General features: G+C 44.2%; 1 protein-coding gene and 1 long non-coding RNA gene across 22 annotated transcripts in view; one reads left to right on the plus strand and one right to left on the minus strand.

Annotated features, from left to right (window-relative positions):
- Nucleotides 1-27,573, minus strand: part of KALRN (kalirin RhoGEF kinase) — a 646,977-nt gene that overhangs the window by 186,575 nt on the left and 432,829 nt on the right. For 15 of the 21 annotated variants that reach the window (XM_035724481.1, XM_035724478.1, XM_035724483.1 and 12 more), the window contains exon 33: nucleotides 25,522-25,624. In XM_035724481.1, coding sequence (XP_035580374.1) covers nucleotides 25,522-25,624 — 103 coding nt within the window. Of the gene's footprint in view, nucleotides 1-857; nucleotides 2,343-25,521; nucleotides 25,625-27,573 lie in introns of those variants that run through there. The other 6 variants (XM_035724508.1, XM_035724505.1, XM_035724502.1 and 3 more) reach the window with 1 other exon arrangement.
- On the plus strand, nucleotides 3,165-9,600 carry LOC113918245. The gene is made up of 4 exons (XR_003518490.1): nucleotides 3,165-3,313; nucleotides 5,092-5,138; nucleotides 8,114-8,230; nucleotides 9,223-9,600. It is a non-coding gene; the product is annotated as an uncharacterized LOC113918245 (long non-coding RNA).

Here is a 27,573-nt window from a genome sequence, read left to right on the forward strand (position 1 = left end):
AGCCTCTTCATCTGAAAAATGAAAACAGAACTGCCTGCCTCTCAGGGTGGCTGTGAAGATTAGAGGGGATGATGTATATCAGGAGGCTTCCCAGCACCTGTATGAGAAAGGTGCTCAGCAAACAGAAGCCTCCTTGTCTGGTTCTGCCCTCCTGGCCCGTTAGGAGGTTTCTAACAATGCTTCCTTTGCTAGAGAAGCAGCCTCAGTTGGTTACCAGCTCATGTTAGTGCCCTGGCCTGTCTGGTTGAGGGGGGTAAAGATTGAGATAAAAAGTGTTTCTCAAAGTATCTACCTTTGGAGATCTGTATTTTCTTCCTTTGCTTCCAGTTTGCTTAATGAGATTTTGAGATTTCTAACTTGCTACGTCATGAGAGCCAAAGGTGCAATTTTGTAAATAAAATTTAACAACTCATTATCTTTTGAATGTGCTGAGGGTTATCACTGAACAGAACACGACTGAACCTTGCTTGTCTCTCTTTTCAGCTGCCTTTGTCTCTCCTTCTGCCTTGTTCCCTCCCTGGTAGAGTGAATTATACTGCTGCTCCTGCCCTGCCTCCTCCACTCGCCCGCCCCCCCTTCACCCCCGCACTCATCCACTACATATGGCCATCTTTATTCTGGAAAACAAATTCTGCTGCTAGGCAACCAGAACACAAAATTCCTGTGGTTGACATGATTCTTATTAATGACCGCAATTGCAGAAGTGCCGCCATCACGGCATGCCATACGGACGCTCCTGCGTCTGTCCCCAGCTAAACAGATCTTTCCAGAAAGTGGAATGGGGTGGATTCTTGGTAGGAAATTAAAGGCCTCAGCGCTCAACAGAAAGTATTTATAAATCACTGTATATCACAGCCTGCTTTAGAATCATTTTATTAGAACACATTCAAGAAAGTGACATACGGAAAAAAGACAGCAGCAATTCTCAGTCATGCAAATGCCCATATTAAGGTTCTCCATTGGATTTAAATTCAAGTACAAAGACAGTCCTTTCCTGAGCCAGGTGCAATTCCAGGGAATGACACTGTGAATTGAGAGCGTGTTTCCTCCACAAAGTTCAGAACACTGAACAAGTCCCATCCTCACAAGACTGTGAGGTACATGGAAGTGTAAACTTTCAGGATCTTAAGGACCCCTTTACCCAGTCCTCCCCCATAACCCAGCTGGGGGAAGTGAGCCCAACCTTGGGACCTTTTAGAAATAAGGTTTAGTCTACTGAAAATAAAGCAGTGGGCCTTAAAAAATTAGAAAATGAGTATATATATACACACATATATATATATATATATATATATATGTAATGGAATCATCTTTGCCTCTTGACTTGGTGTGGGGTCTCCAGGAAACTCTGTTAGGGGTTGGGGCTCTCTTGAGTGTCTTGGAAGCTGGAGGACTTTTTAAACTTTTAACTTTTTATTACGAAAAATTGCAAACACATACAAAAGTGGAGAGAATGGTATAATGAATGGCCACGTCCCCGACCTTCTAGTCTCAACAGTTAACCAACATGGAGCCAGTTTGTTTCCTTTATTTCTTCCCCCACTCCCCACCCACCACCAACAGGGTAATCTCGAAGCGCACGAAGGCTAGGAGGGTGGTCTTTGAACCAGAGACCTCAGCGGTGAGTGAGGTTAGAGGAGCCGGAAAATTCTGACAAAACCTGGGCAGGCTGACTCAGATAGAACATTTGTTGGGGATGTGGTTGGGCCAATGTTTGGGAACAGCTAGAGTTAACCATCCTCTTCTCTACCAGAAACTATCCCTTGTTCCTCCTCCCTCTTTCTCAGGATGTGGGGGAGGTAGGCTAGATTAGAACGATGGGTTTTCTAGACTGGGGGCCACTGACAACAGAGATGGTCAACCTGGAGAAAAACTCCAGAGATAAGTATGTCCCTCTGACGAACGTGCCCACTCACACTGCAGACCTCCCGGGCAGTGAGGGCCTGGGGTACCTGGTGTTTGGATTGGGAGCCGCGGGAAGTAGCTTGGGTCATGGGGCCTCTCACAGGTCCCTACCGTCCCACCATTTTCAACTTTGGAGGGAAGCTCAGCAACCTCGAATCGCACCCAGTAGAGAAGCAGGGAGCCCGAGGGGCAAGCCCATGGCCCAGGTGGGCAGATTTTGCTTGGAACATGTTGCTCTCTGAGCAAAGGCTGTACCCCACACCAGCCCTGCCAGAGTAGTCTCAAGAGAGGTGGGTGAAGGGAGTCCAGGTGGGAGGTCCCAACGGCGGCACGGCTAACCCGGTGAGCTGCAGGGACAAGTCCCAGGCTGCGCGCTAAACGTAAGTGGAGAAAGGATCTCCAGGTCCCAGGTGCCACCGAGGAGCAAGGTTGCCATCCTGTTAAGAAAAGGGCCGGGGCTCTGTGATTTGCATATGACTTTGCAAAAATCTGCATGAGATCCCGTAGCCCTTTATAGAAAACAGAGTTAAATCATCAGTGCAACCTACTGTATTTCTAGCAACCCAAGGCACAGAGTGCAACCTGGCAAATACACAATCATTTTCTGAGAAGAGGAAATGGAGTGAGCAGAGTGCTGTGTAGGACACTCCTTGGTCTGAAGGTTCAGAAGAAGCCGACCAAGTCCAGGATCCAGATGAGGATCGCTGACCGGCCACTTCTACTGACTTGGTCAGGGTTCCAATCCATATACTTTTCTCTGCAATAGCTCCTGGTTGAGCAGTCCTGTGGTGGTTTCCCCCACACATAAAAGCAGGAGGAGAGCCAGGAAGAATATAAGGAGGGCTGCATTAAATATGAGGTCCTATGAGTGATCCTCAGTGTTTATTTCATATCCTTTTTGTTTTGTTTGTTTCAACTCTTTTAGGATCCCTGTGCCTGCCAGCAGGCCTCACTATGACATTCATTTGGGGGAAAGAAACTGAGAAAAGTTTACCCATTTATGTAGCAGATCTTTGGCAGTGAGTGACTTAAAATTCCTGATTTCAAGTGTTTCCAGGGTCTATGACATGTGGTAATCTGCAATTTTTCTGAGGCATGTGGTTGGTCTCTGAGGCCGCAGGGCTGGCTGAGGGAGTGGATTACTGAGGGAGTGAGGGAGCCTGCCAGAGACCCGGCTTCCATATTCCAGTGTGGCCACGCCGACTCTACTTGGCCACCGGAACAATGGAATGTGTCCTTAACAATGGCCCCTCAAAGAAAGTCAACTTCTAGTGCTATTGGAGGACTGAAGTATTCTAAAGAGCAATGCCTCAACCAAGAGAAAAGTTCAAGATAAGTTAAGGAGTATGACCCCATATTTGACTGTGGCTCAGCTCCTCACATCTGCCATACAGAAATGAGAAAAAAGGTACAGGTCTGTGATTCAGCAGTCTTACAAGCTCCCTTAGCAAGAATTCCAGCCAGGCAAAAACTGTTCATTAAGGGAGAGAAAACACTTCAGCATCAAGTTAAAATGGTAGTTACCCTGACCTGTGAGGAAGATTAGGGATACTTAGGATTCAGAAGGGAGAGGAGATTCCGAAGAAAGCCAGGAGTTATACACATACATCTGTGAAGTAACTCATGGAAGGTACTGCTGACCACTGAGCTCACCTTGGCCATGGCAAAAGGGCCTTAGGAATTTTATATTGCATTACATTAATGGGGAGGTGGGGTGGTGGGGTGGTGGAGGGGTGGTGTCCACTGTCCTGCTTAGCTCACACCATAAATCACTGTCATTACCAGTTTAGTTTATAGATGTGCTCTAAGATTTGTAGAATTTACTGCAGTGGTCGAATTTAACAGTTTTATAAATGCCGAATTTGACATTTTGTTCTTTACACAGTTCTTAATATTCTGAAGGGGGAGACAGTTTTAAAAAATATTTTTATTGTCGTTTATTAAAATAGCTAAAGGTCTTCATCATTTTTATTATCAGTATTATTAACAACTAATATTTGTTGAGTCTTTAGCATGCGCCAAGCCAAAGGCTGAGTGTCCGGCATGCATCATTTCTCGTAATTTGCACCACAACGTTATGGGGTGGGTAATACCATTACCTCCATTTTGCAGACTGGAGCCCTGAGAGGCCCTGCCCAGGATCAAACAACTGGCAAGTGAAGGGAGTGAGATCTGCACTGTGGTCGGTTTGATTCTGGGGCTATCCTTAACCACTGTGCTATGTTGCCTCTTGTAAAGGAGAATCCACCTCCTAAGTGATATTTGTACATTTGTATGTTTGTGGATTTCAAAGGTCTGAGAAAGCATCTCACATATTTTGAGGATCCATCTTATCCTCAAGGACCTAAGTAGAAGTGGTTTGGGTCACTTTGTTCTACATACTCATTAGGCTGTGCAGAAAAATGTTTATCCCCCTTTAAATCTAAGTTGTGCTTGTCTCTGTGCACCTGCAAATCTGTCTGATGGTTTGATATATGAGACACGTAGGCAAACTGAATGCTTTCCTCTAAAACCCTGAGAAAATATAGACACATTAATATAGGAAGCCATTATTTTATATAGCCCAGTTGGTAACATGAAAGAGTAGTGAACGCCAATGCATAGCTCTTAACTTTAAAAATGATAACTGTTCATAATCTCATTGAGATGATTTTCTAAAAATCTGGCCTAAAGAAAGGGTTAGTGGGAAAAGTTTAAGTGGAAGTGGAAGTGTGTGTGTGTGTGTGTGTGTGTGTGTGTGTGTGTGAGAGAGAGAGAGAGAGAGAGAGAGAGAGAAAGGCCATCACACTTTTTTTTTGAGATGTGAATGATTTCTATTATTTAGAAAATAACTCCCAGTGTGGAATTCATATATGTTCCATGTCCAGTCACTATATACCTTTGGCATTTTGATTCAGTAGGCCAGGGTAGGGCCTAAAGTTAGCTTTTAGAAATACTTCCCTCATAACTCTGCAGGTTGCCTGGTTTGGAATCCTTAGCACAGAGACCTTCCCTATGTCCCAATCACTCCATAGCTGGAAAACCCGAGTTTTGCAGTGTTTCAACTGCGTTTTCACATCTGTCAGCACACACTGTCCAAAAGTACTTGTCTTGGGCATTTTCCATGAGGGCCGAGAATCAGTGAGACCTTCTTCGTAGGACGGTGGCTTTTATTAACCAGACCTCCCCTATATTCTTTTATTTTAGGTGGGGAGGGGCCTGTGCTGAGATTTCCTTCGCCTCCCCCTATTCAGGTACAGATCCCTTTATATAAATACTTTATATAATAGAATGTAGGCTCCATTCTAATCCTAGACACCCAGAATGTAACTTTCTGAGCAATAGAGAGATGTTCTGCAGACCCTGGGAGCACAAGAGACAACACTGGACATCCAGTGGTATAAAAATAGCCACAAATGGGGAACATATTTATATGTTATAGATGTGTACTCTTTCTCGATCCATAAAGAATTTGAGGCAACTATTTTCCATTATATTTTTAAATGCATCTTCAGTTGAATATATGTTCTGGCTGTTTTTGATGGAGTGGGAAACCAGTGAGGCAGGAGTGTGCCCAAATTACCACTCCCATGGTTAAGACCTAATTAACAGCTTCCTCTATGCTCCTGATTCGTGCCTTGTTCTGCTAGGCACACAAGTCAGTGAGCAACTGACCCATGGCATCCATGGAACATGGAATGCTCTTGGTATTTTAATTCAGGTGTGTTTCATTCAGATGATGGGGAGGGGGCAGTAATGATAGGACTTAGACCATTTGGCTATAATGTTACTTTGTGTGTTTTGGCCTGAATTATCCAATTGTTTTCTTTAGTGAGCGTGTCCAGGGGAAGGCAGTGTGCATAGTGGACATCAGAGAGCCCTGGGTTCAAATCTTGGTTCTGCCGCTTTCTGGTTGTGTGACCTTGGGCAAGTTATTGAACCTCTCTGAGTGCCATTTTCCTCATCTGCAAAATGAGGATAATGGTACTTACCTTGAAGAACTGTTGTGAGGACAGAATGAAGGAGTATATACATAAGCTGCCAGGCTCCTATAAGGAGTTCAGCAAGAGAGGCGGTTGTTATTGTCAGCTGTTCATGCTCTGGATGGCTTCCTTGCAGGCAGCCTTTGTGCTTTCCTTGGTCTGCCCAATTACAGCAGGGCTTTCTAAGAGAAGGAGTAGGCCTTTCCTATTAGATGGGGCGGCAGGAGGCGTGGGGTATTACCCTTGATGGGGACTTTAAGTGCTCTGTTTGTTTCCATGATACACAGGGAACTCTGCAAATTATATTAACTGGTTTAAAAGAGCTTTTCTCCACCCCAAATGTCAGACTAGAGCCTGGACTGGAGATTTTCCCTGATGTAGCCATCAGAATTAAACACGGAGATATAGAGTAGTAAAAATACTGAATCATGTACACAGGAAAGACGTAAGCACCGTGAAGTGTGTCTTTAGTTTAGTTCTTTTTTAAGGACTGATCTGGTGACCTTTGTATGTGTTCTTTCTGGCTTTCTACTCTGCCTGAAGGGTCTCCTTTTGGCTTTTAGATGTCTGCTTGTTGCTCATGCTGACCCCAGGCTTCCTCATCCCGAATGCTCTCAGGAGCTTACTGAGGAAGACTAGGCAGTCTAGCAGCTTAGTGATGAGCAGGAAGGCCTGGCAGGTGGTGTGGAGTGCGCTCCCTCCCAAGTGACAGGCCAGGCACTTCCCACCTCTGGAGGACCACCCCAGCTACAGCAGGAAAGAGTCCATCCTCCTGTTTTTCCTCTTTCTGTTTCTCCCTCTGCTCAGGGAATCCTCTGAGAGAACCATGGAACTAGGCAGTGTGGGAGAAACAACCTTGAAAATATTGGTTTCATGTAATTTCTTTGTTTTGTTTCAAATTCAGAAAGGTTAAAAATTGCCTCTTTACCAAGAATTCTTATCAGAAAACATTCCCTCTGCCCTCAGACTGTGGGAGCTGAAGGGAGAGAGGGAGGTGAGGGGCCGGGGGAGAGCTGGGTCTTGACCTAATGATGAACCTCCTATTCGAAACCTTGCTGCCCATGCAGGGTAACCCGTTTCCTTCACGGAGGCTCTCTGTGTCGTCCTCACCTGGGCCCCAGCATCCCCATGCTGAGTCACTCTGGAAACCTCCCCCTCTGGAATCACAGGGGCTTAAAACCAAACTTGAAATATGTCTGCTTTCTGTCTCTCCCTCTGCATATCTCTCCATGGAATCTCTTCATGAACTCACTTTCAGCCTTCCCTCACCCTTTCCATACTTTCGCTAAATAGCTACATTTGAGGGAAAACCCTGATGGAACTCCTCATCTCCTTGTCACCCCCAACCGGACACACCATGAATTTTCCTTCTCTTTCCTTTCACTGTCCAAGGCTCCTGACCTCTACAACCAAACACAGTTTTCAGTTCCTCAGCTCACAACCTTGGCCCATCCTACACATCGGTCCAAATTTACTCTCTGGTCACTTTCCCTCCTCTTGAGATACTGAGAAGTCAATCCCCCTGTTTCCTACGAGGTACCTGCTTTTGTCCCCTTGTCCTTGGTTCATGCTGAGGGTGGACCTCAGCAACCATCTAATAATTGTGTTCCTTCCTGTCTTTTAAAAATGACATCAGTGAGGGTTTTCTTTGTTAATAAAAGTGATTTTCTTGTCAGAGAGAATTTGGAAAAAGCCACCATCCAGAAATAACCACTATTTACATTTTGGTGTATTTCCTTCATATATATATATATATATATATATATATATATATATACATATATGTACACACACATACATATATGTACATACGTGTACATAAGCACGGATACCCAAACATATATACACATACACATTCCTTTTTTATGTTTAAAACAGAAAAATTCGTCTTTCCTATTTAGAAGGAAAAGGAAGCCTCCCAAGCAGGTGGGAAGAAAAGGAATTGTACACTGTAGGTAGGCCCTTCACCTGGCCGGCCACAGCCAGGAGCTTCTGGAACCCATGACTTAATAATAGTTTTAATGTCATGGGCCTGATGGCCTGACGACCAGGGGATATGTCCAAGAAATCCCTGCCTCCCAAACCACGTAGATGAGTACTTCTCAGAGGGTGTACGGGAGACACATTCAGAGACACACAACCCATAAATATACAAAAACGGAAGTTATACACATAAAACATATTATTCGAACAAGTCTTTTCTGAGCATGCCTGTGAATGTCTAACTGTATGTCAATGCACTGCAGATGACAGAAGCTATCACATGTGGGCCTTGTCTTCACGGATCCCGGGACTCAGTTGCTGAGATAAAAGCTAACCCACAGGAAACACCAGCGAACTGGAAGAAGATGCTATCTCACAAGGTGCTGAGGGAAGGGACTCCAGAAATCATTCTAATAACAAAGAAAGCTTGTTTCAACAACACTCTTCCTGAGGTCAGAAACATATCTGTCAGTACAGAGAAATAATTTGGGAGACATGGTGATGTCTGTGATAGGCTGGTAGACAAAGGCAATTCTTACTTAAAAGATCATCATATTTGATGAAGATAATCACACAGATAATGTACCAGAGAACATTAGAGGAAAGGTTTGCAGACAGCAAGGGAGCCAGAAGAGGGGCAGGACCAGGGGGAAGGGGCCTGTGTACCAGGAGCCTGTAGGTCCTAGAGAATGCTACTGTGATTTGGGAGCCATGCTTCTGCTCTTGAAGCTCCCAGGAATAAAAACTTTACAAGTCCCATGAAAATCCAGAGCCAGAATGAAGAATATGCAATCACTGTGATGATGATCCACTGCAACACGATTTCGGGAAAAGGCTCAAGAATGAAGGAGAGCCAAGGTGGCTAAAAGGTAAAGCAGTGGATGGGGGTTAAGAAAAGATTATCTGGGAGATGGTAGGTGAGGAGTCCAGTTTCAGGTCTGCGGAGGAGCGCCAGGCGAGTCATCCGAGTGCAGTAATGTCACAGACAGCTGGAGACAGGGGGCTGCATCCCAGCGTGAGGGATAAGGGCCAGAAACAGAGATTTCTCAACTCATTGTTAAGAGTGCGACGTTATGCTCCACAATGTGGCAGATGCCAAGTAAAACACACAACGTATGCCCTGAATGTTAAAGAATGATATTTGACTTGCTTGTATGTGTGTGGGCAGGGGAGGGGGCACAACCAGTGGCTGAGAGGTGTGGTGGGAGAAGTGGTGAGCATTTGCATGAAGGAGGCATGAGTCCAGCTGGCAGTGAAGGGCGGGCCAGATGTGATTCAGCAAGTCCGTAAGCATCACAGGAGATGGGCATAAGCAGGAGCAAAGCATGCTGTGACTGGGGGCATTTAATTACCATTATTTACTACGTGCTAGATGCTGTAGTAGACAGGAGAGCAATGAGCATCATGAAGATAAAGATACGATCGTCAAGGAACTCACAATGTAACATGGGAGAAAGATACGCAGGCAACCATTTATTGGTAAGTGGAATTACGTTGAAACATATAAACGGCCAGTATTCACCCATTTTTTAGACACACAAAAATGGCAGTCTCATCTGATTCAATCGAAAGTAGGTGCGTTATAGTATGTAGAACAGATAAAGGTCTCTAAAGGATCAGGTGTCAGAGGGAAAACTAAACATTTTGGAGTTGGGCCTGTACTTTATCCCTAGTGAATGTGCTACTGACAGCTTTTAACTGACAAGTGAGACATTGAAAGAAAAGCTTTGAGAGGATGAATCTGGTGTCAGGAGAGAAGATAAGACGCAGGAGCAAAATCCTAGAAAGCAGGGAGGCCATTTAGGAGGTTACTGAAAGAATTTCAGCACAGGGTAACCAAGAACTGACAGGGTGGTGTGACAGATTTTGAGGGACTCATTCTCAGGACTTGGCAACAGACTGGCTATAAGAGAATTCTGTCCCAAGTAGGGAAGTCAACCGGGTTACTAGTTTGAGAGAAGAAGGAAATCTCTTTTTGAGACTGAGACTGAGGAAAAGTCAGACATCCAACTGGAAACACTGAGGCAACCAGCTGTAAAAACTGTGCCCAGCACCAACCCTGCTCATTATGTGGCCACTTGGTCTTGAATTTGCTTGTTGGTTTTCTGGTTCCTCAGTAGAACTTAGCCTTCCTACAGGCGGGCACTGGCCTGTTTTGTTTCACTGCTGCCTCTCCATCCTGGCACAGAGCCTGGCACATGGGGGGGTGAGTGAATAAACTCATATGAAAACTGCCATGAGGAGTCAAGTCACTTCAGAGCTATAATCTTGGCATCTTTGTCATGGACATCAGAACTGAAGCAACAAAAACTATGGCTGGAGGTGGGGAGGATGTAGAGAAAGAAGAATCAGGAAGAGAAGTTCAAGTGCAGCCCTCACTGGAGCATGAGGTAGCAACATGTGTTGGATGGCAGACGGACGGGAGCTCGTCGACAACATGCAGGAGAAGAGGTGTTGGAGTGATATACTCAAGTGGGGACAGAAGATGAGATTCAGAGGGTTGTGGATGGGTTAACATTAGACTCTTCCTGAGTCTTGAGAAAAGATGAGAGAATTTGATGACCGTGGTACATCTAGGTGAAGATAAAAGTAACCATCAGGCAAAAAAATTAAAAAAAACCCAAACCCTCAGTGTTTCTTGGATGTCAATCAGTAAAGTCTAACTTCCTTTGAATGGTGTGCAGGATCTGCCGTAATCTGACCCAAGCAAATCTTCTGGTCTTATTTTTCACAGCTCACCTCACAAACCCACAATTTCAACCAGGCACATTTACTCTGCACGACCCAAACTCCTCCTATTTTTGCCTTTCTCCCTTACTGGCTCTTACCGTTTCATCCATATAGAATGACCTGCCTCTGCCCTCCCACCCCAGCGCTGTCTGGATAAATTCTACCCACTTTGTAGAGTCTAATGGTGAAACTTCTCCGATCCTCCCAAACTAGGATTTTGATTTTCTTAATTACATTTGGTCCCAGTTTCTCGATCTCTCTCTTACCCACACTGCCAAACATGTTACCAAGTGTTTATTTGTTCTGCAGTTATTCCTTTCACAAATATTTCCCAAGCACCTTCTATGAGTCAGTACTTTGCTAGATTCGGTGATGCAGTGGGGACATAAAACAGACATACCACTGTCCTCAGTCTGGCGGGGGAGGCAATCATATAACCACACAAATGCTTATGGTCATGGTGACAGGAACGGAGAAATAACAGTACAGAGTGTCGTGAGAGATGTGACTTGGGGAAGGGACTTCGGCAGTGGGTCAGGACAGACTAAAATCAGAAAGAAGAGAGGGTTAAAGGGGTGGACTTAGGCATGGGAGGAGAGAGAAGCTTCCAGGTAGAGAAAACACAGGCCACGGGCTGGGAAGAACCCTGGCACATTCAAGGAAGGCCAGGCAGGCTGCAAGGCAGGACACAGGAAGAAAAATGGCCCCCATGAGGCCAGAGAAGTGGGCTGAGGCCCAGATCATGCAGTCGCATCAGTCATGTTGAAAATTTTGATCTTTATCCTAAAAACAAGGGACGCTAGTGAAGGACTGGAGCCGCAAAGTGATGTGGACAGCTTGCATTTTAAAAAAGATCACGCTGGCTGCAGAATGGAGAAGAGAGTGGAGGGAGGTAAGAGTGAATGTCTGGGGACCAGTTAGGAGGCTTGGTTCATAGGCCATGTGTGAGAGGACAGTGGCTTGCACTAGAGTGGATTATACAGATGTTCAGTAAATGCCAAGGTAGTCATCGGTCTTTTTGGAGTCAATCACTAGGCCTGAGAAAAGCTGAGTTTCATCTTTACAGGTCATTCCACTAAGGTAAACCCCAGTCAACATAACAACCTCAGTTCTTGAGAACCCCTTGGGAAATGTGTGTGTCAGGATCATCAAATTTTCTGGATAACTAAAGGTAAACACCAACACTTTATCTCCCCGGTTTAACCATTTTTATAAATACCTTTTAATCTCTGACTTCTTAAGCAGAATACATCGAACATGATTTCCCTTTCTGTTAACAGTTGCAAATACCAACATGAGTAATAATTATGGTGTAGTGCAGGATGCAAGGGAGTCCTCAGACAGGCCCAGTCATGATGCTCTCTTGGTACCCTCACTAAATAGAACAAACTGTTAAGAGTTTTAATTCATCCATCAGCTTTTGCTCTCAGGGCTTTTCTGCTTCCTCTCTTGCTGACAGTAGCTCAGCCTTTGTGGCTACTAGTGGGTCTAGACAGAAGTAACTGTCTCCCCTTCTAATTTTCTTATGGGCTAAGTAACTAGATGGCCATGAAGGTAAGAATTACATATAAAATCAGGATTCAAGAGGCTTTCCTGTGAGCACAGATGTTTAGTTTTGCTATGTGAAGACTTCCTCCCTATGTCTGGGATCTATTTGTTGGACAGCTGAGTTCCAAATCCAATATATTTATCACCTTTTTCCTAACACATTGCATTGCTTTAGCTGTATAACCTGTTATATGATGTATGACAATAGACAAACACATTTCAAAAAGTCAAGTAGTTCTTCTTCTTTCATTACAACAGAGGAGGAAAGTTTAGGGATTGACAGAAATCTGCATTATATATAAAGTTTCCATGTTGCTATATTATTCTGATGAGATATAAATGGTGAATTATATTTTAGAATACTAAATGTAGGAAATGTCTCATACATGACATCATATGAACCTCTAACTTACAAATATATTGATTTCAAAATGTCAAATTTATGTTTATCAAGACAGAATAAAGAGAGTAAAAAGACGAGCCACGAAGTGAGAACAGATATTTACAACATGTATAACCAATAAAGGACTAATATCTAGAATATTAGTATCTAGAATATGAAGAACTCTTAAAAATGCATACAAGAAACCCCTAGATCACTCACTAGATACATGGGCAAAAGGCTTGAATGGGGCATCATAAAAGAAAGTCCAAAGGCCCAATAAGGACATGACAAAATGTTCAACCTCATTAGTGATTTGGGAAATGCAAATTAAAACCATTAGCAGATACTACCACATCCCCACTAGACCTGCAAAAATTTTGAAGTCTGACAGTATCAAGTATAGACGAGGATGCAGAGCAACAGAAAATCTCACATATACTGGGAGTAGTGGAAATTTGGTACCAGCATATCAAAAAATAGTTTACACCAACTAGTAAAGTTGAAGATATAGATAAAGATATACCCTATTACTCGGCAATTCTTTTTTCGTTCATCTAGAAATTCCACTCCTTGCTTTACACCCTAGAGAAACTCAAGCACATGCACACAAGGATACATATACAAAAATATTTACAGCAGTATTGCTCCCATAGCCCCAAACATCCCATGTAGAGAATGGATACTCTGTGGTATAGTCATACAATGGAATACTATACAACAATGAAAATTAATGACCTATACACATCAGCACGGATGGATTCCATAAAAATATGTGTTGAGCAGGACACACACACACACACACACACACACACACACACACACACAGAGTATAATTCTAGTCATATAAAGTTAAAGAACAGCCACACTGATACTACACTGCTTGGAGACACATTCAAAAGGGGTAAAAACATAAAGGAAAGTAAGGTCAGTATTATTACAAATGCTAAGAGAATGATTGCCTCTAGGGGAGAAGAACAGGGTGGTGATCAGGGAGGGGCACACAGGGGGCTTTTGGAAAGCCATGACCTGCATGGTTATTTCCTGTACATTCGCTTTATAACTGTCCACTCAATTGTTTAGGAGTTTGTATGCATTTTCAGCATACATATTTCACTTTTTAAAAAAATCTAAAAAGTTTGAGGTATACCAGATGTTTCTAATTAGGAATGTACTCTCTCCATAGAAACAAAAGTATAATTAACATTAATCAGACAAACCCACAAGTCACATTTGGGTAATAGTATAGATTAAATACTATTTAAAGTATTTAAGTACATTTCCATAAAAATAAGTACACTTCAATAAAAATAAGAGAAAATAATATAGTGGCAATATTATCAGTTAAACAAAACATACCAGAGCAATAATGAATAAGGCTAATTTTTAGAGTATCTGATATCAGATTGGAAAAGATAAAAATATCGATGCTACACTATGTTGCAAGACTGTGGGGAAACTGGCACTCTTACCCACAACTGGAGGGAGTGCAGACTGGGGCAACACCCACACAGGGTGATGCGACATCGTCTATCAAAATTTAAAAGGGGCAGTTGTACTTCTAGGAAGTTACTCTGTTAAAATACGATTCACAAGTGTGAGAAACTATATCTGTACAAAGCTATTAATTACAGCCTTGTTTGTAATGGGAAAAGATTGGAAACATCCCATATACCCATTGATAGAGAATGAGTTAAATAAATTATGGTAATGGAATGCCATGTAGCCATCAAAAGGAATGAAGCAGCACTACATGACCTACTGTATGATTACCCACATTTGTTACACGGAAAAAGTGTAAAACAGTACTTACTGTATGCTGTTACTTGTTTAAACATTTTTAAGAAGAATAAATAAATATGAGCCTTCATGTTTTTAAAGAATCTCTCAGGAAGAATACCTACATTTTGAAACACATGCATATATTACTACTTTGAAAGTTCATTTCATTTTAAGAATCTTGAACACATATGCTTAAGGAAAAACAGGTTTAATTAAATAATTATGAGGAAGTATAAGACGATTTTGGTAGTCTAATGATTTTTCTGAACAGTTCCCATCAGAGCGAAGAGTCCATTTAAAAAAAAAAAAGTCAAATTCTACATCAAAACAAAATAATTCTTTTGATACATATGTATCAGTAGGACTTCTCCTTTGCATATTGTCCATGATTAGAATAACTATTTTGGGATCAAAACTGATACAAAGGAGGAGAAGCAGAAAGGAAGATGAACTTTAAGGCCAAGCTCAAATCTCACTTTTGGTGTAGAGGCCATCAAATTTGCCAGGCTGAATTTGTTGCACAAAGTGGGTATGCTTCTTTTACAAAACCTAGCAGACAGTGTGGTCAGTATGTCTCTCATCTGACACTTTCTCTTTGTAACTTCTCGGGTTCCTAGCAAAGCAGCTAGCATAAAGGAAGTGCTAAGTACAACTGTCCCCTTTCACAAATACATGAAATGCGTCCACAGCAGCATATAAGACACTTGGGATGTGCAAGGACAGAGGTTGTTCTTATATATTCTGAATCTCCAAGGTATCTTGCCATCGGTGGACACTCAATACAATTCCACTGAATAAAAGAATGAAATCATTTGAAATAATTTTCAAATATATTTGAAATAATTTTCTATTTTACCTCTAATTGCATTCCTCTCTGCTCACAGATCTTTTTCACTTGGTCATGTGATAATGTTTGTGCCAACTAGTTTGCTCTTTAAATAACAAAACCAACCTAGTAGTTTGGACTTCATGTTCCCCTGTTAGAAGCACTGTCTTGAGTTTAAATGTTAGAGAACATATCCTAGAAATCTTTCTCTTTGGGGATTTTCCAAAAATTTTTTCATGAATGCAATAAATGTTCTTAATACCCCATGGAAAAAGGCATAAAAATTGTGACTGCTCTTGTTTTGCGGGGTTGTGGGTGCAGTGGGGGTGGGGAGGAGAGCTGGACTCTGCATTACAGATTTCAGATTCTGCAATTCGAAGCACCTCCCTTAAACAAACCATTCCCCCTCTACTCCTCATCCCTTCACATCTTTTCTTAAAAATTAGAATAGTTTTTTTTTTAAAAACAACTTCCTTCTGATATTCCTGTTTTATGAGATAGATGAAATTTAAAAGCATTTGGGGGTTATGTTGAATACTTCCTGCTCTTTTGTCTTTGTCTAGAATGTCTGTCCACCTGCCATGAACATAAACCTTCTCTAATCAGGAGTGTGCTGACTGCAACCAGAGCCAAAATATAGTGTGTATGTGTGTGTGTGTGTGTGTGTGTGTGTGCGTGTGTGTGTGTGTGTGTGTGAGAGAGAGAGAGAGAGAGAGAGAGAGAGAGAGAGAAAGAGAGAGAGAGAAGGAGAGAAATCTGGCATTCTAATTTGAAATTATTATGAATCAGGGAATTAAAAATTGCAGGACTACCTTCAAGTGTTCCCAAATGATCTTTTTAAAAGAAATGCTGAGTTCTTTTTAGATAAAAGCTGCAACAGTATCAGTCACAGAGACAAAAGTCAGTTCCAGTGAATTCCAAATGCCTTAAAATGGAGCATATTTAGGCTCACATCAGCAGGAAAGCAAGGTGTTTAGTTTTGGTCACTGCCATGACCTGTGTGTCTAGAACAGTGCCTGCTGTATAGGTGAGCTCAATAAATGGCTGATGAATTTGTGAGATAAAAAGGTGGCATCCATCAAAATTCCAAGGAAAAGAAAAGACAATGCCTTTTTCATCTCCTCTGGTGCTCACTAAATCATGTCTTCCACGGGTATGTAAGTCCGTGATAGCAAATAGTAAATGGAACTTTTTAAACCCCATTCCTGTAGCTGAAAGAGTAGCTAGCAGGAGACAGGAGACAGACATAGTAAAAGCTAGAGGCTTCTTTCCCTTTGAGGACATCATCAAGCTCCGAGAGAAGAAAAGCCCTTGCCACTGGTACAGGCTGAGAGTGGTGTTCAGGGAGCACTCACTAAGCATTCCACGGCCAACATCAGCAGAGGCCACGCAAGATTAGAGGAACAGCTCTCCTGAGCTTGGAGTCAGTGTATACATCTCCCTGCAATTACCAATTTCAAACGGAGCCAAGTAGAGCATTAAGAAAAGTACAGGAGATGAACATTCTGAACAGGGAAGACTCATCTTGCTGTCCTTAAATCTGGGAAGGCTGAACCCTGCCCCCCGGCTCTGATACATGGCATGGCCAGGGCCACGTCTGCGTGGCCCATGGCGGGGAAGAATGGAAAGAGAGACTGGTAGGGCTGGCTGAGGGTCTGCCTGAAGCTAGAGAAAGGACACCTCTCACAGGTCTCCTGTGCATAGTTCTGCATCTTCTTCTAGCAGTTTTCTCTCAACAGGAAGAGCTATCAGGGCAGAATCAGGCTGCTGCCCCTCAGAAGGCATCTCCTGCTTACTGGCCCAGGGACAGGCATGGAGCCCAAGTCCCGTCCTCACTGTGGCTCCTTATAGAGGGCCACCATAGAGGACGTTCACACTGGCTTCTCTTGACAAGGCCCTGTTTTCTAGCATAAGAATCACATCACCTCACTCCAATGCCACAAATTCTGAGACCCACATGCGCCTGTTCTCAATCTACTACATTACACTGGTCATGGCAGATGGGTGGGCAGTAGCCATCAGCCGTGAGGATGTGACACTAAGCTGCCAGGCGGGTAAACCCAAAGCAAGCATTTCCAATCTAAGCTCAAGATCAAGAAACAGGGTAATATTTACCCACTTGCTATCCAACAGACCTTTCCCAAGAATCCCATGCTGTGGGCACAGAGGACCTATGTCATGTTTTCATGGCTCCAGGTAGCTCCAGCTTAAAGCACAACCACCACTTTGAAGCCCCTTTCCTCTGCTCCATCCATTCTAGTCTCACTGCTGTGGCTCCAAATATTCATTTCCAGCAACATTTCTGCTTGAATTTTCTAAAAGAGTTAATTTCCGTGCCAGCCAGGATGGCTTACCACCAGACACCATACTCCTGGTGTCACTTCTAGTTGCCCACGAGCTCAACTTGCTAAGAGCAGTATTTCTCATAGCCTGTTTCCCCTACCATTGGCTTTATTTATTTTCTTAAAGATTTTATTTATTTATTTGAGAGAGAGAGCAGAGCAAGAGAGAGAGCACAAGAGTCGGGGAGGAGGGGCAGAAAGAGAGGGAGAAGCAGGATCCCCACTTGAGCAGAGAGCCCAACGTGAGGCTTGATCCCAGGACCCTGGGATCACAACCTGAGCTGAAGGCAGACACTTAAACAACTGAGCCACCCAGGCACCCCTACCATTAGCTTTAATAAGGCATTCACAGTCATTTTGTTCTATGCTAAAAGAACCTTTTAACTGACACAGGAGAAAGAAAAGGTAAGTGGTATGCTGAGAGGTCTGTGCAGAATATGCCAGTAAAATCCTTGCTCTGAGAGCCGCCACTTCTCTCTCTGCCCTTGGCCCCCCAACCTGTGCCATCTCCCCACTCATGCCCCTCCTCCCGAGCAGTATGTGTCCGGCGAGAGGCATACTCACTTGGGTCTTGTTTGCCTTGAACTGTCGCCAGCTAATCCACTTTAACATCTTGGCTTGCTCTCAAATTTGCTTTTTCCTTCCACCGAGATTTTTAAAAAACAGAGTTCATATTTATGCTGGGCTGCGGCAGGACTCACTGCTCCCAGGCAGCTTGGAGGCAGGGATCAGCCTTGTCACAACTCAGTGCTCGCTGCCAAGCTCTCAGAGGCCAACCAAGAAGTTGCCTTGAGAGGCCTGAAGACTCTGTCTAGGGTAGAATCCCTCTCCCACCAAGGCCACTCTATGAGTCACAAGTTCTTGGTATCAAAGAGTCTGACAGGCATTCATACTTGGGAAGTTATCTTTCCCTGCTCTGCCCCATGCCAGCCCTGGAGGTGCTTGACGGCTCTGGAACCACCCTGTAATTTCCTTGGGTCATCACAGATTGGCACGGGCCAGGGCAGGGGGGTGCAGAGGCTGTGGGAGAAGGGGTAACAGTAGTGTTTCGTTTTGCTTTCAAGGTTCTAAAAGTTAAACGATCAGGGTTGCTACAAAAGTACTATGTTTTTAACCCAATTTAACAGGCAGGAGATTAAGCTGAGGTTCAGTCCCAGGTCTGCCATTAACTAACGGGCTTTGTGACTCTGAGCAAGTCACTTTGTTTCTTTTAAACGTGTCCATGAAGGCAGAGGGATAGATGACCTGTATAGTTCCTTTCTTCCCTTAGCTTCTGTTTCCAAGGTCCAAACTCACCCCTACTCAGATCTGGCCTGTAGCCACCCCTGCAGCTACCACACATAGATCTAATCTACCAGCAAATCACCATTTGCAGTTTCCCGATTTCTGTGACCAATCCCTGGACCCTGCGCCTCTAGAACTGAGGAGATGCCTTGCGGCTGCCATGCTCCAAACATCCTGAGAGCACTTCTGGGCCTCTTTGCAATTGGCCCATGTGCAGCACGCGACTCGTGGGCTACTGTTGCTTATGAAACGCATTTGCTTTTCCAGATGATCGGCACTTTAAAAAGAGGGTCTCTCAAGGGAGGTTTTAAAGCTATGGAGTAAAAATCAAAATATTAGGTAAAATAATGCCATCGTGATTTTGCCCCGTGAACCCAGGTTGAGTTTTCCAGAAAAGTGGATTTCACAGCCGTTGGTCATAGGCAATAGCTGGAAGCCAGTCATTCATTTGAGGAACTTTTCATTTAGAGGAAAACCTGCAACCTCAACTCCTCGCACTTTATCAGTTTGTTCCAAAAAGCCAGCACGTTGGTACTGTGCTGAACGCCGCTCAGAAGAGGATGGAGCAGTGTTTCTGGGGGGAAGCAGGAAAATCCCCTGCTGGACTTTGCCCACCAATGCCTGTCTTCCCCCCTGCTCAGATCCCCCCCTCTGTCCACCACAGGAACTGAACTAGGAACAAAAGCTATTTTCAGACCTAGTCCTGGGCTTGGGTTATTCAGAACACTCGGGGGAAAGCCACGATTTGCACTTAAAATTTGAAAGTGGAGATGGTATTTTTCCCACTTTGGAGTGACGAGTGAGTCCTTGAAAAGAATCAGGATGCCTCTACCTAGGATTCATATGGCAATTCTGACCCACTGCACTGTTGAGGTGGGGTGTGACTGAGTCTCAGGACCGCTTTGCTGATAAAGTCAAGTTTAGATTTCTGATACATCCTCTCCAAACCCTGGTAACTGGAAGTACCATTATGTACTCTTCTCATTTGTTCAGGGGTTAGAAAGTGTTTTGTTACTAGATAGGAAGTAACATGAATCTCTCCCTATAAAGAACTATTTTAGGGCTCTCAGCCCCACTGAGACAAAGGGGAGAGTAGCAGAAGTGCTGAGGGATCTTCCCATCACATTTTCTGTTGCTTTTCGTAGAATGCATTTAATGGGCTGGATCTCCAGCAGGTGGTTCATCTGCTCCGGCACCACAGCTAAATCTAACGAGCTGTCACAACTGCATTTTGGACACTCAGCCTTGGGTGGACTATCTTGATGGTTTTTAAGAATTTGTCAAGCAAAGAATATTATTACCTTGTGTGAACTAATAGGATGTTTATTAGTCCTGACACTGCTGAGTCTCCACATTTCCAGATGTCTGGTTATCTCTTCAGTGCCAAACCCAGTGATCTGTGGGTCCTTAACACTCTAGGAAGCATGTTGTCCATTTTCTCGCATGGGAGTGCCCGGCAGTAACCCAGACGGGGACCCATCACATGTCTCCTCTGCTCCAGACACTCTTTCATGCAGAATCATTGCATCACAGCAGGGGCTGAGCCCTCACCAATGCACCAGTGGTAGGGGCTGGGCCCTCACCAATGCACCTTCAAGTGCTGAACCTTCTCTGACTACAGCCCTTACACCTAGTGGCTTGCTAAGTGCTCTCAAGATGTAGGCGTCAGGATTACCAAATTCTGATAAACCAGATGAGGCTCTAGGGAAATCTATTCTTAGAAGGCTCCTGCAGTCAGGCTGTGCCACACTTGTTACAGGTATCATCTGTAGGCATCCTTTGACTTTCCCCTTAGTTGGGCCCTCACTGTCTCTAAGCTGACCCTTCCTTACCAATCAGTGAAACAAAATTTTGGCTATGACCCACTGATTTGACTGTATGGCTGAAAAACAATATATTAAGTTAGATCCTGAAATCTCCAGGCTTCTTCATACATTTCCCTGTCCCCCTTTGGCACATTGCCATTATCAGCCCACCTTGTATCTTAGATCACATTAGCTTGTTACGGAAATTCTTCATTTAAAACAGTCAGCCCTGGGATGTTCCAGCAGCATTTATTTTGCCTTTACAATTTTTATAGAGAATAGCATCTGCAACTCAATTTCACTTTGACTTCCGTGTCTCCAGCCTGGACATGTCTAGAAATAGACATGTTTTGATGGAGAGATACTCTCCTAGTATCTCCTAGTAGATACTACTAGGATGGATTTGTAATATTCAATTCAATAAGCATTTATTGAGCGTCCCAGCATGCCTACCCTAAACAGTAAATAGATAGATGCACAGGTACCAGCACAGTGCAGGTGGCCACTTCTGTACCATTAGCTGGAAATTATTCGGCAGACATCCATCATGTTAAACAAGATACTTCTTCACTGCCACCTCATTACTCAGGCTCACTTCACCGGAATTCTGTAACTCTGTATTTCTTTGAAGTATGGTTACAAAGTCCCACCGCTTCGTAATGCACATACAGGCAAAACACTCTCTACAGTGCCCAGAAGAGCAGGAGCATATTTTTGGACAAGAAGAGAAAAGGGCTCAGAGCGCAATCAAACAAAGGAAGCACACCCATCTGCCTTTACAGCAATAAGACTTTTGCACGGGACAGGTACAGTTAGAACTTAACTATGCAGAACCATTGAGGGTTAAACCAAAGCAATTTGGGAGAAAGTGATTAATGCTATTTCCTGAAGCACCCTTGCTGGTTTTGTCAGCATTTAGTGAAGAACTAACAATATTAGACTGATTCCTCATCATAGGAGGATTTACAATGCAAGGAAGCAACCCCAGATCCTCCGCTGTAGAGAAAAGGGGCCGGGCATTGGTCTTCTGCCCTCAATCCTGTCTTTTTAGCAAGAATTTGGATGAAGCCACAGAAGGTATGTTTATCTGATAATGCTGGGAGATGCGGCTGACATGCTGGACAAAAAAATAACTTATATTCAAAATATGCTAGAATGCTGGGATGGAACTAAACAGGAGAAAATCTAATAGATACAAAGTATCCCAACACTCAGCTTATTAAATGAGCTGTGCAACCAGGGCAGCCAGTGCAAGCAGGCATGGAAAGTTTATGAGCCAACACTGAATACCACTACTAGACACATGTACCAGGGAGGAAACTAGGCAGAGTAGCCCTGGAACAAGAAGCTGAATGTGTATTAGTTAGATCACATCTGTAGGATCATGTACCATTCTGGAAGCCCCACTTCATTTCGATCATTCCACACTGAAGGAAATCCAGAGGAAGGCAGCCAGGATATGGTAGGGCATGAAAATAACATTAATACAAGAAACAGCTGGAGAAACTGAGGACTTCTAGACAGAAGATTAGGAGAGAAGACAACCATCTTCAAATATCTCAAGCCCAGGGGTTGCCACCAGCCCAAGATGGTACAACTTGAGGATTAAAATGAATACCTAACAGTAATGGATTATAATCCATTAACTAGTAAAATAACCCATGAGCCAATGCTAACAGTAAATATCTAAGCCTTAGATCCTAAGGGCTAGCAAATGGAAAGAGGAGTAGATTTGCTCTGTTTACAGACAGGTAAGTTGAAGCTACCTCCCTTTAGGTGTAGTATGGAAAAGAATCTGCTGTCAGTTAGCTAATGAAGGAAGAGGGCAGAACTCTACTCAAGAAGTAGATCCTCACAGTTTGTGAAATAATTGTGTACTCTTATTCAGAGCATCTAAACTTTTGTTTTCCCTCCAATAGTCGTGGGAAATTAACCCTTACTGAATGTCTAACAGGTGCCAAGTAAATGTGCTTGTCTTACAGATAGGGAAATTAAGGCGCAATAACTCACACAACAGGACACAGAGGGTAACCACCAGAGCTGGGATTTGAACCTGGGTGTGTCCAAACTCCTTCCACCCCACCACAGCACACAAAACACACAAAAGGTGATTGGAGAGGTACCTGAGGGCCCTGAAGCTGTGGTTCTTTAATGGTTACATTTTCCTCATCTACCCAGCATAGCACTGCCACTGTTCTATTCTTCTAGATTAGAAGACAAAGACTGGGGTCTTTTCTAGAAACCCATTGTTAACATGACCCTGATCCCTGTGGAGGGACTCTGCCCTATTCCCTCCCCACAGCTGCCCCTCTTTGCCCTTCTCTTGAATGTGGTTCGGTTTCCTGAATCAGTCCATTTTTGTTATCTTGCTCTTCTTCAGAGTCTGTTCACCCGACCACCTGGAAAGCAACAGAGACCAGTCTCCTGGCTTTCTGGTACAGTTAGGGGAAAATTTAACACTGTTGATACATCTCTGAACTCAAAGATACCACTTACTGGTTTGTCTGACGAAGGGGAGTGTAGGTGAAGGAGGGCACATGGCTGTCCTGTTATCACTGTTCTGTGTCAGAAGAGTAAGAACATTCTAAATTATAGTATGTGGTCACAGATAGGCCCTCTGTTTTATTCTGAAAGTGTGACTACTTCTAGGTGATTCTTCAGGGTTCCTGTATAAAACACAGAATCTCCCATCATCCCCAGACCCACTGCCCATGTTTCCCAGGGCCTGAGAAGGGAGTTGGGGGTTCGTGTTCCCAACAAGCCAGGTTCTCCAGCTGACAATTGCTTTCTGCTTGGAGGTAAGGAAACTTCGAGGCTTCTTGAGCATATTTAAAAATACAATGTTTGTATATCTGGCTGCTTTCCGACCTGCTGTTTTAGCTGCCTCCTGATACTGGAATTTCCTGAGATCAGGGACTGTGTTCCCTCTGTTCATTCATCCCACAAGCCTTTCCTGAGCATCTGTGTGTGCTGCGGGCCAGGGACAGCAGTGAAGCAGACAGACAACCTTGCCCTCATCAAGGCTTAACGGCCTGACTAGAGAGACACACACCGAACGAGAATTACACAAATAAGGATTCACATTCAACAAATAACCCACATCTCTCTACAGTATCCAGCACAGAGCTAGGGCATGTGGTGGGTGCTTTTTCAAGAATATGTGACTGATGTTTTTGTGGAATGTGCAGAAAGACTGACCAGCTGAGTTCATCTTAGCATTGGGAGTACAACGCCTTGACCTTTGGAGTGAAAGAAAAAACATGACAGTGAAGCAGAATGACCTGGGTGCTAGTTCCTGCTTTTCCACGAACTACCAGAATTTTCCTGGGTGAGTTACTCAATCTTTCTAGGCCTCAGTTTCCTTATTTATAGAATAATATGTAAGTAACCAGGATTCTTCATGAATTGTGACATGCCTGCCATCGGAAGTGTTCTAATCTCACTTACCTTGCCAGAAGACAAGGAATGGCTGGAGCCGAAGACAAGACAAATGGCTCTGGCACAGGGGTCTGTGTCTAAGTCAGGGCTGTGGGAAGATGCAGTAGCAGCTGGAAGGGATGGATCCCCTGGACCTTGAAACTAAGAGCCTCTCTCAGACCATGGGAAATGCTGCATTTTGCTTCCCACCCACTGACTGTTTAAAAAGAAACACTCATTCATAGGATATTCTAGGTTACATTTCTAAACAACAGATCAGAGGAGAAAGGAAAGTACAGGAATAGTTTTCTTTGTATGTTTTTACAAGTGGAAAAAAACAATTTTCCGTCCACTCTGATAGTCAAAAATGGCCTAGAAACTTGAAGGCAGGATGTCATACAGAATTACCTTGAATGTTCTTGAATACTAGTCTAGAGCATGACTTAGCACCATGATCTTGGAAGGTCTGGGGGGGCACAGTCTTTTTTTTTTTTTTTTATCCCAGTAAGAAAAAAAATTAGGAAAAATCCTAATGAATTCAGATCATCTTCAAAAAAAACCCCATAACATAGAAAACAAAAATGAAGCAAGGACACAGTCTGTTGCCTGAGGCTGAAGGACTAGACCAACACACTAGGTCTTGATAGACTAGGGCCAAATCATCTTTGGAATTCCATCCCTTCATTCATAAAATCGCTAACATGCAGCAAAAGATCATCTCATACTCGTTGACCCTGAGGTAAGCAAATGAGAGTAGAGCTGGAGACAAAAATCTTCCCATTCCTGCCAAATTTAGACAGCTGAATTCTTCCCCTGGCTTGAACAAATACACTGGGTCTTTGCTAATCCTTTCTTGTACTCTCCTTCAGAACTCCTACCTTCTGCTTACTTGCTCCAAAATATAATAGACCAAGTGACCAGGCTTTCTCGGAAACACTACTACATCCCTCCAAGCTGCTTCCCACACCACTTCTTGGTCCTCTGCCCCTCAGGAACTAAGCCCCGATACTCTGGCCAGAGGAGGGCATCCTCTCCACTGGAGCCCCTTCAGAGAAGAGATCCCTACCAACCAGCATCTCTGTGGCCATTTGCCAAATCATTGGTCTTGGTCTAACTTTAGATGAGCCTATTCAATCATTATAAATATAAGCCAGTCACAGCCACTAAGGTCTCAGGAAACTATCCCAGCCTCAGCCCCTGAGGTCCAGCTAGCCAGGAGGCAGAGCCACCCAAGCAGCCCAGGCGGGGTATCTCCGGAGGACAGGAGACCCAGACCTTCTCACCCTTCACCCTTGCCACGTCCTCGTCACTTCTGCTAAACTCCCATGACAGGAGGGGTCTGGCTGGTCACCTGGTCTTCTATCCACTCAGACGACATCTCCACACAGTGACATACCTACTCCAGCCCTGTTCTTTCCACTTCGGCTGGTACAAAGAGACAACTGACTCCTGAGGTTGGGCTCCATAGTGGGAGAAATTCCTCTGGGGTAATTCTCCAGGGGTGGTGAAGCCAACAAGAAGTCTTAGGGGAAGGAAGGTTGGGACACTGTCCTACCTTGTCACTGTCCACTGTATTCTGAGAGGTCCTGGAGGCGATGGAGATGGTATCTGGCTGGCTGCTCCCATCTCCCTGGCTGTCAACATCCTCCACTCCATCCCTGCAGGCAGAAGAGAAAAAAAAAACAGGGGTGGGGGTGGGGGGAACCACTGTGGGTTTAGAGCACACAAGGATTTCCAGCTGGTCTGGCAGAGCAGAGCCTCAGCACTTTCTAGCAGGGATTTGTCTAAAATTATCCCACTAAAGAGAGCAGCCCTATGTGATTTTCAAAGATGTCACCTCTTGTACTTAAAAAGCACACAATCCCTATGCTGATAACTGAGCACGAAATGGCCCCTCCACAACTCCTCTGGCCCACGGTGCAGAGGAGGTGATGATTTATTTATTTTTTTACTGGGAATGGGTCTACAATAGGCAGTTAGAAGAGGTCCACCCTACTTAGAACTTAGGCTTCTACCCAGCTGACTGGGTGATCCCCGACAACCCCAGAGTTCAAGGTATTCAAATAGTTTTTCTGCATGCTGAGGGAGGATGGGGGTTAGTTTATAGCTGGCCTATAAAGAAAACAGAACTGAGAAGATTTTTTTTTTTGACTTGTATTTCTTCTGTTCAAGAAAATAATGTGAGATATTTCCTCCAGGTGAGATTATCTCTGGGAAGTTGCTGATGTTGGATGCTCACCTCCTGGGTATGGAAGAAGAGAGCATTTCCTTCATTTTGGTGGGTCTTGTGGATCTCGTGCCTGTTTATGATGACTTCGTATCAACACAGAAGGCCAAGGCACCATCTCAAAGACCCCAGATTGCACAGCAGCTTTCTGAGTCATGTGTGCTCTTGAGCATCTGGTGAAGTAATCTCCTGAGGGTGCTCCTGACATCTGGAGCCCTTCCTGGGTCGCTAGACCATATAGCTGTCCCACTCACATGTCCCTTCAATTCTCCAGTGTGAGAATTAGGTCTCAATCCTGCACTGAACCCACAGCCAGGGCCAAGGGGGATTAGATGCCTGGGAACTGGTGAAGGCTGAATGGTCCGTGTCAGGAAAAACTGAAGGAGATGTGGGCCAGGACTCGGATAAATGAGCACCAAGAGTGTCAGCTCTTCCCATGGAGGCTTATGAAAGTCTCACCCCTGATGCTGCTTCTGGAGAGATAATGGCATTGGGAACTTGCTGCCCGAGGATGACACCATGTGGGCAAAATGCCCCATGTACAAAGTCGCCTCACAGAGTCTCAACAATTACAGTCTGGTGTATGTGGACATGTGTGTGCAGGTGGGCATGCATGTGATACACAGGTATATACACAGTATCTCCTAGTCTTACAAAGGGTCTTCTCCTACCTAGAATGCTTCTAGGTCAACTGCCTTCTTACCACCACTTGCCGGGGTGGGAAATGCCAACTTATTTTAATAATATAAGCCACACATTCGTAGGAAGGAAGATCTGCTGTAAAACGAAATTATGTGATGCATTTTAAAACCAAGAATAAAGGACTTTTAACGTACTGAGCCACCTGGGTGCTCAAGAATAAAGGACTTTTAGATCATCTGCTGTTTTAGATACCTGGGCCGCTGCTCCCCACCATTTGCCTACAGTTGAGGGTTGGCAGTACTTTGTGCTTCCCACCCTCTGGCCCATTGCGGGCCCTTCTGGCGCACTGCAGATAAAGCCAGGTCTGGGGGATGTGGGGAGCCCATCCAGGAGTGGGGGTGGTGCTCTCCAAGCCAATTCACTCCTCCGTAAACTCTGTCCCTGCCTCCTGGGAGCCGAGCTAATGAAATGACAGACAGCCTGACTGTTCTCTGCAGACTCTGCCCAGGGTTTTCACTCTCTTATTTCAGGACAATGACTGAAAAACGGTGGGAGGCATTTCCAAGAAAGGTCCATCTCATGTTCTACGGATGTCCAGACCCTACTACTGAGAGAAAAAGGGGCTCTATCACAGAGACACTTGAGCCAACCACACCTGAATATCCATTCTTTCCTGCATGCTGCTGGACATTGAGTTCTTAGAACATTTCCTCTCTATCTTCTTTATTAGAGTAGGGG

This window comes from Zalophus californianus, chromosome 1 (assembly GCF_009762305.2).
Source record: "Zalophus californianus isolate mZalCal1 chromosome 1, mZalCal1.pri.v2, whole genome shotgun sequence".
NCBI classification, from domain to species: Eukaryota; Metazoa; Chordata; class Mammalia; order Carnivora; family Otariidae; genus Zalophus; species Zalophus californianus.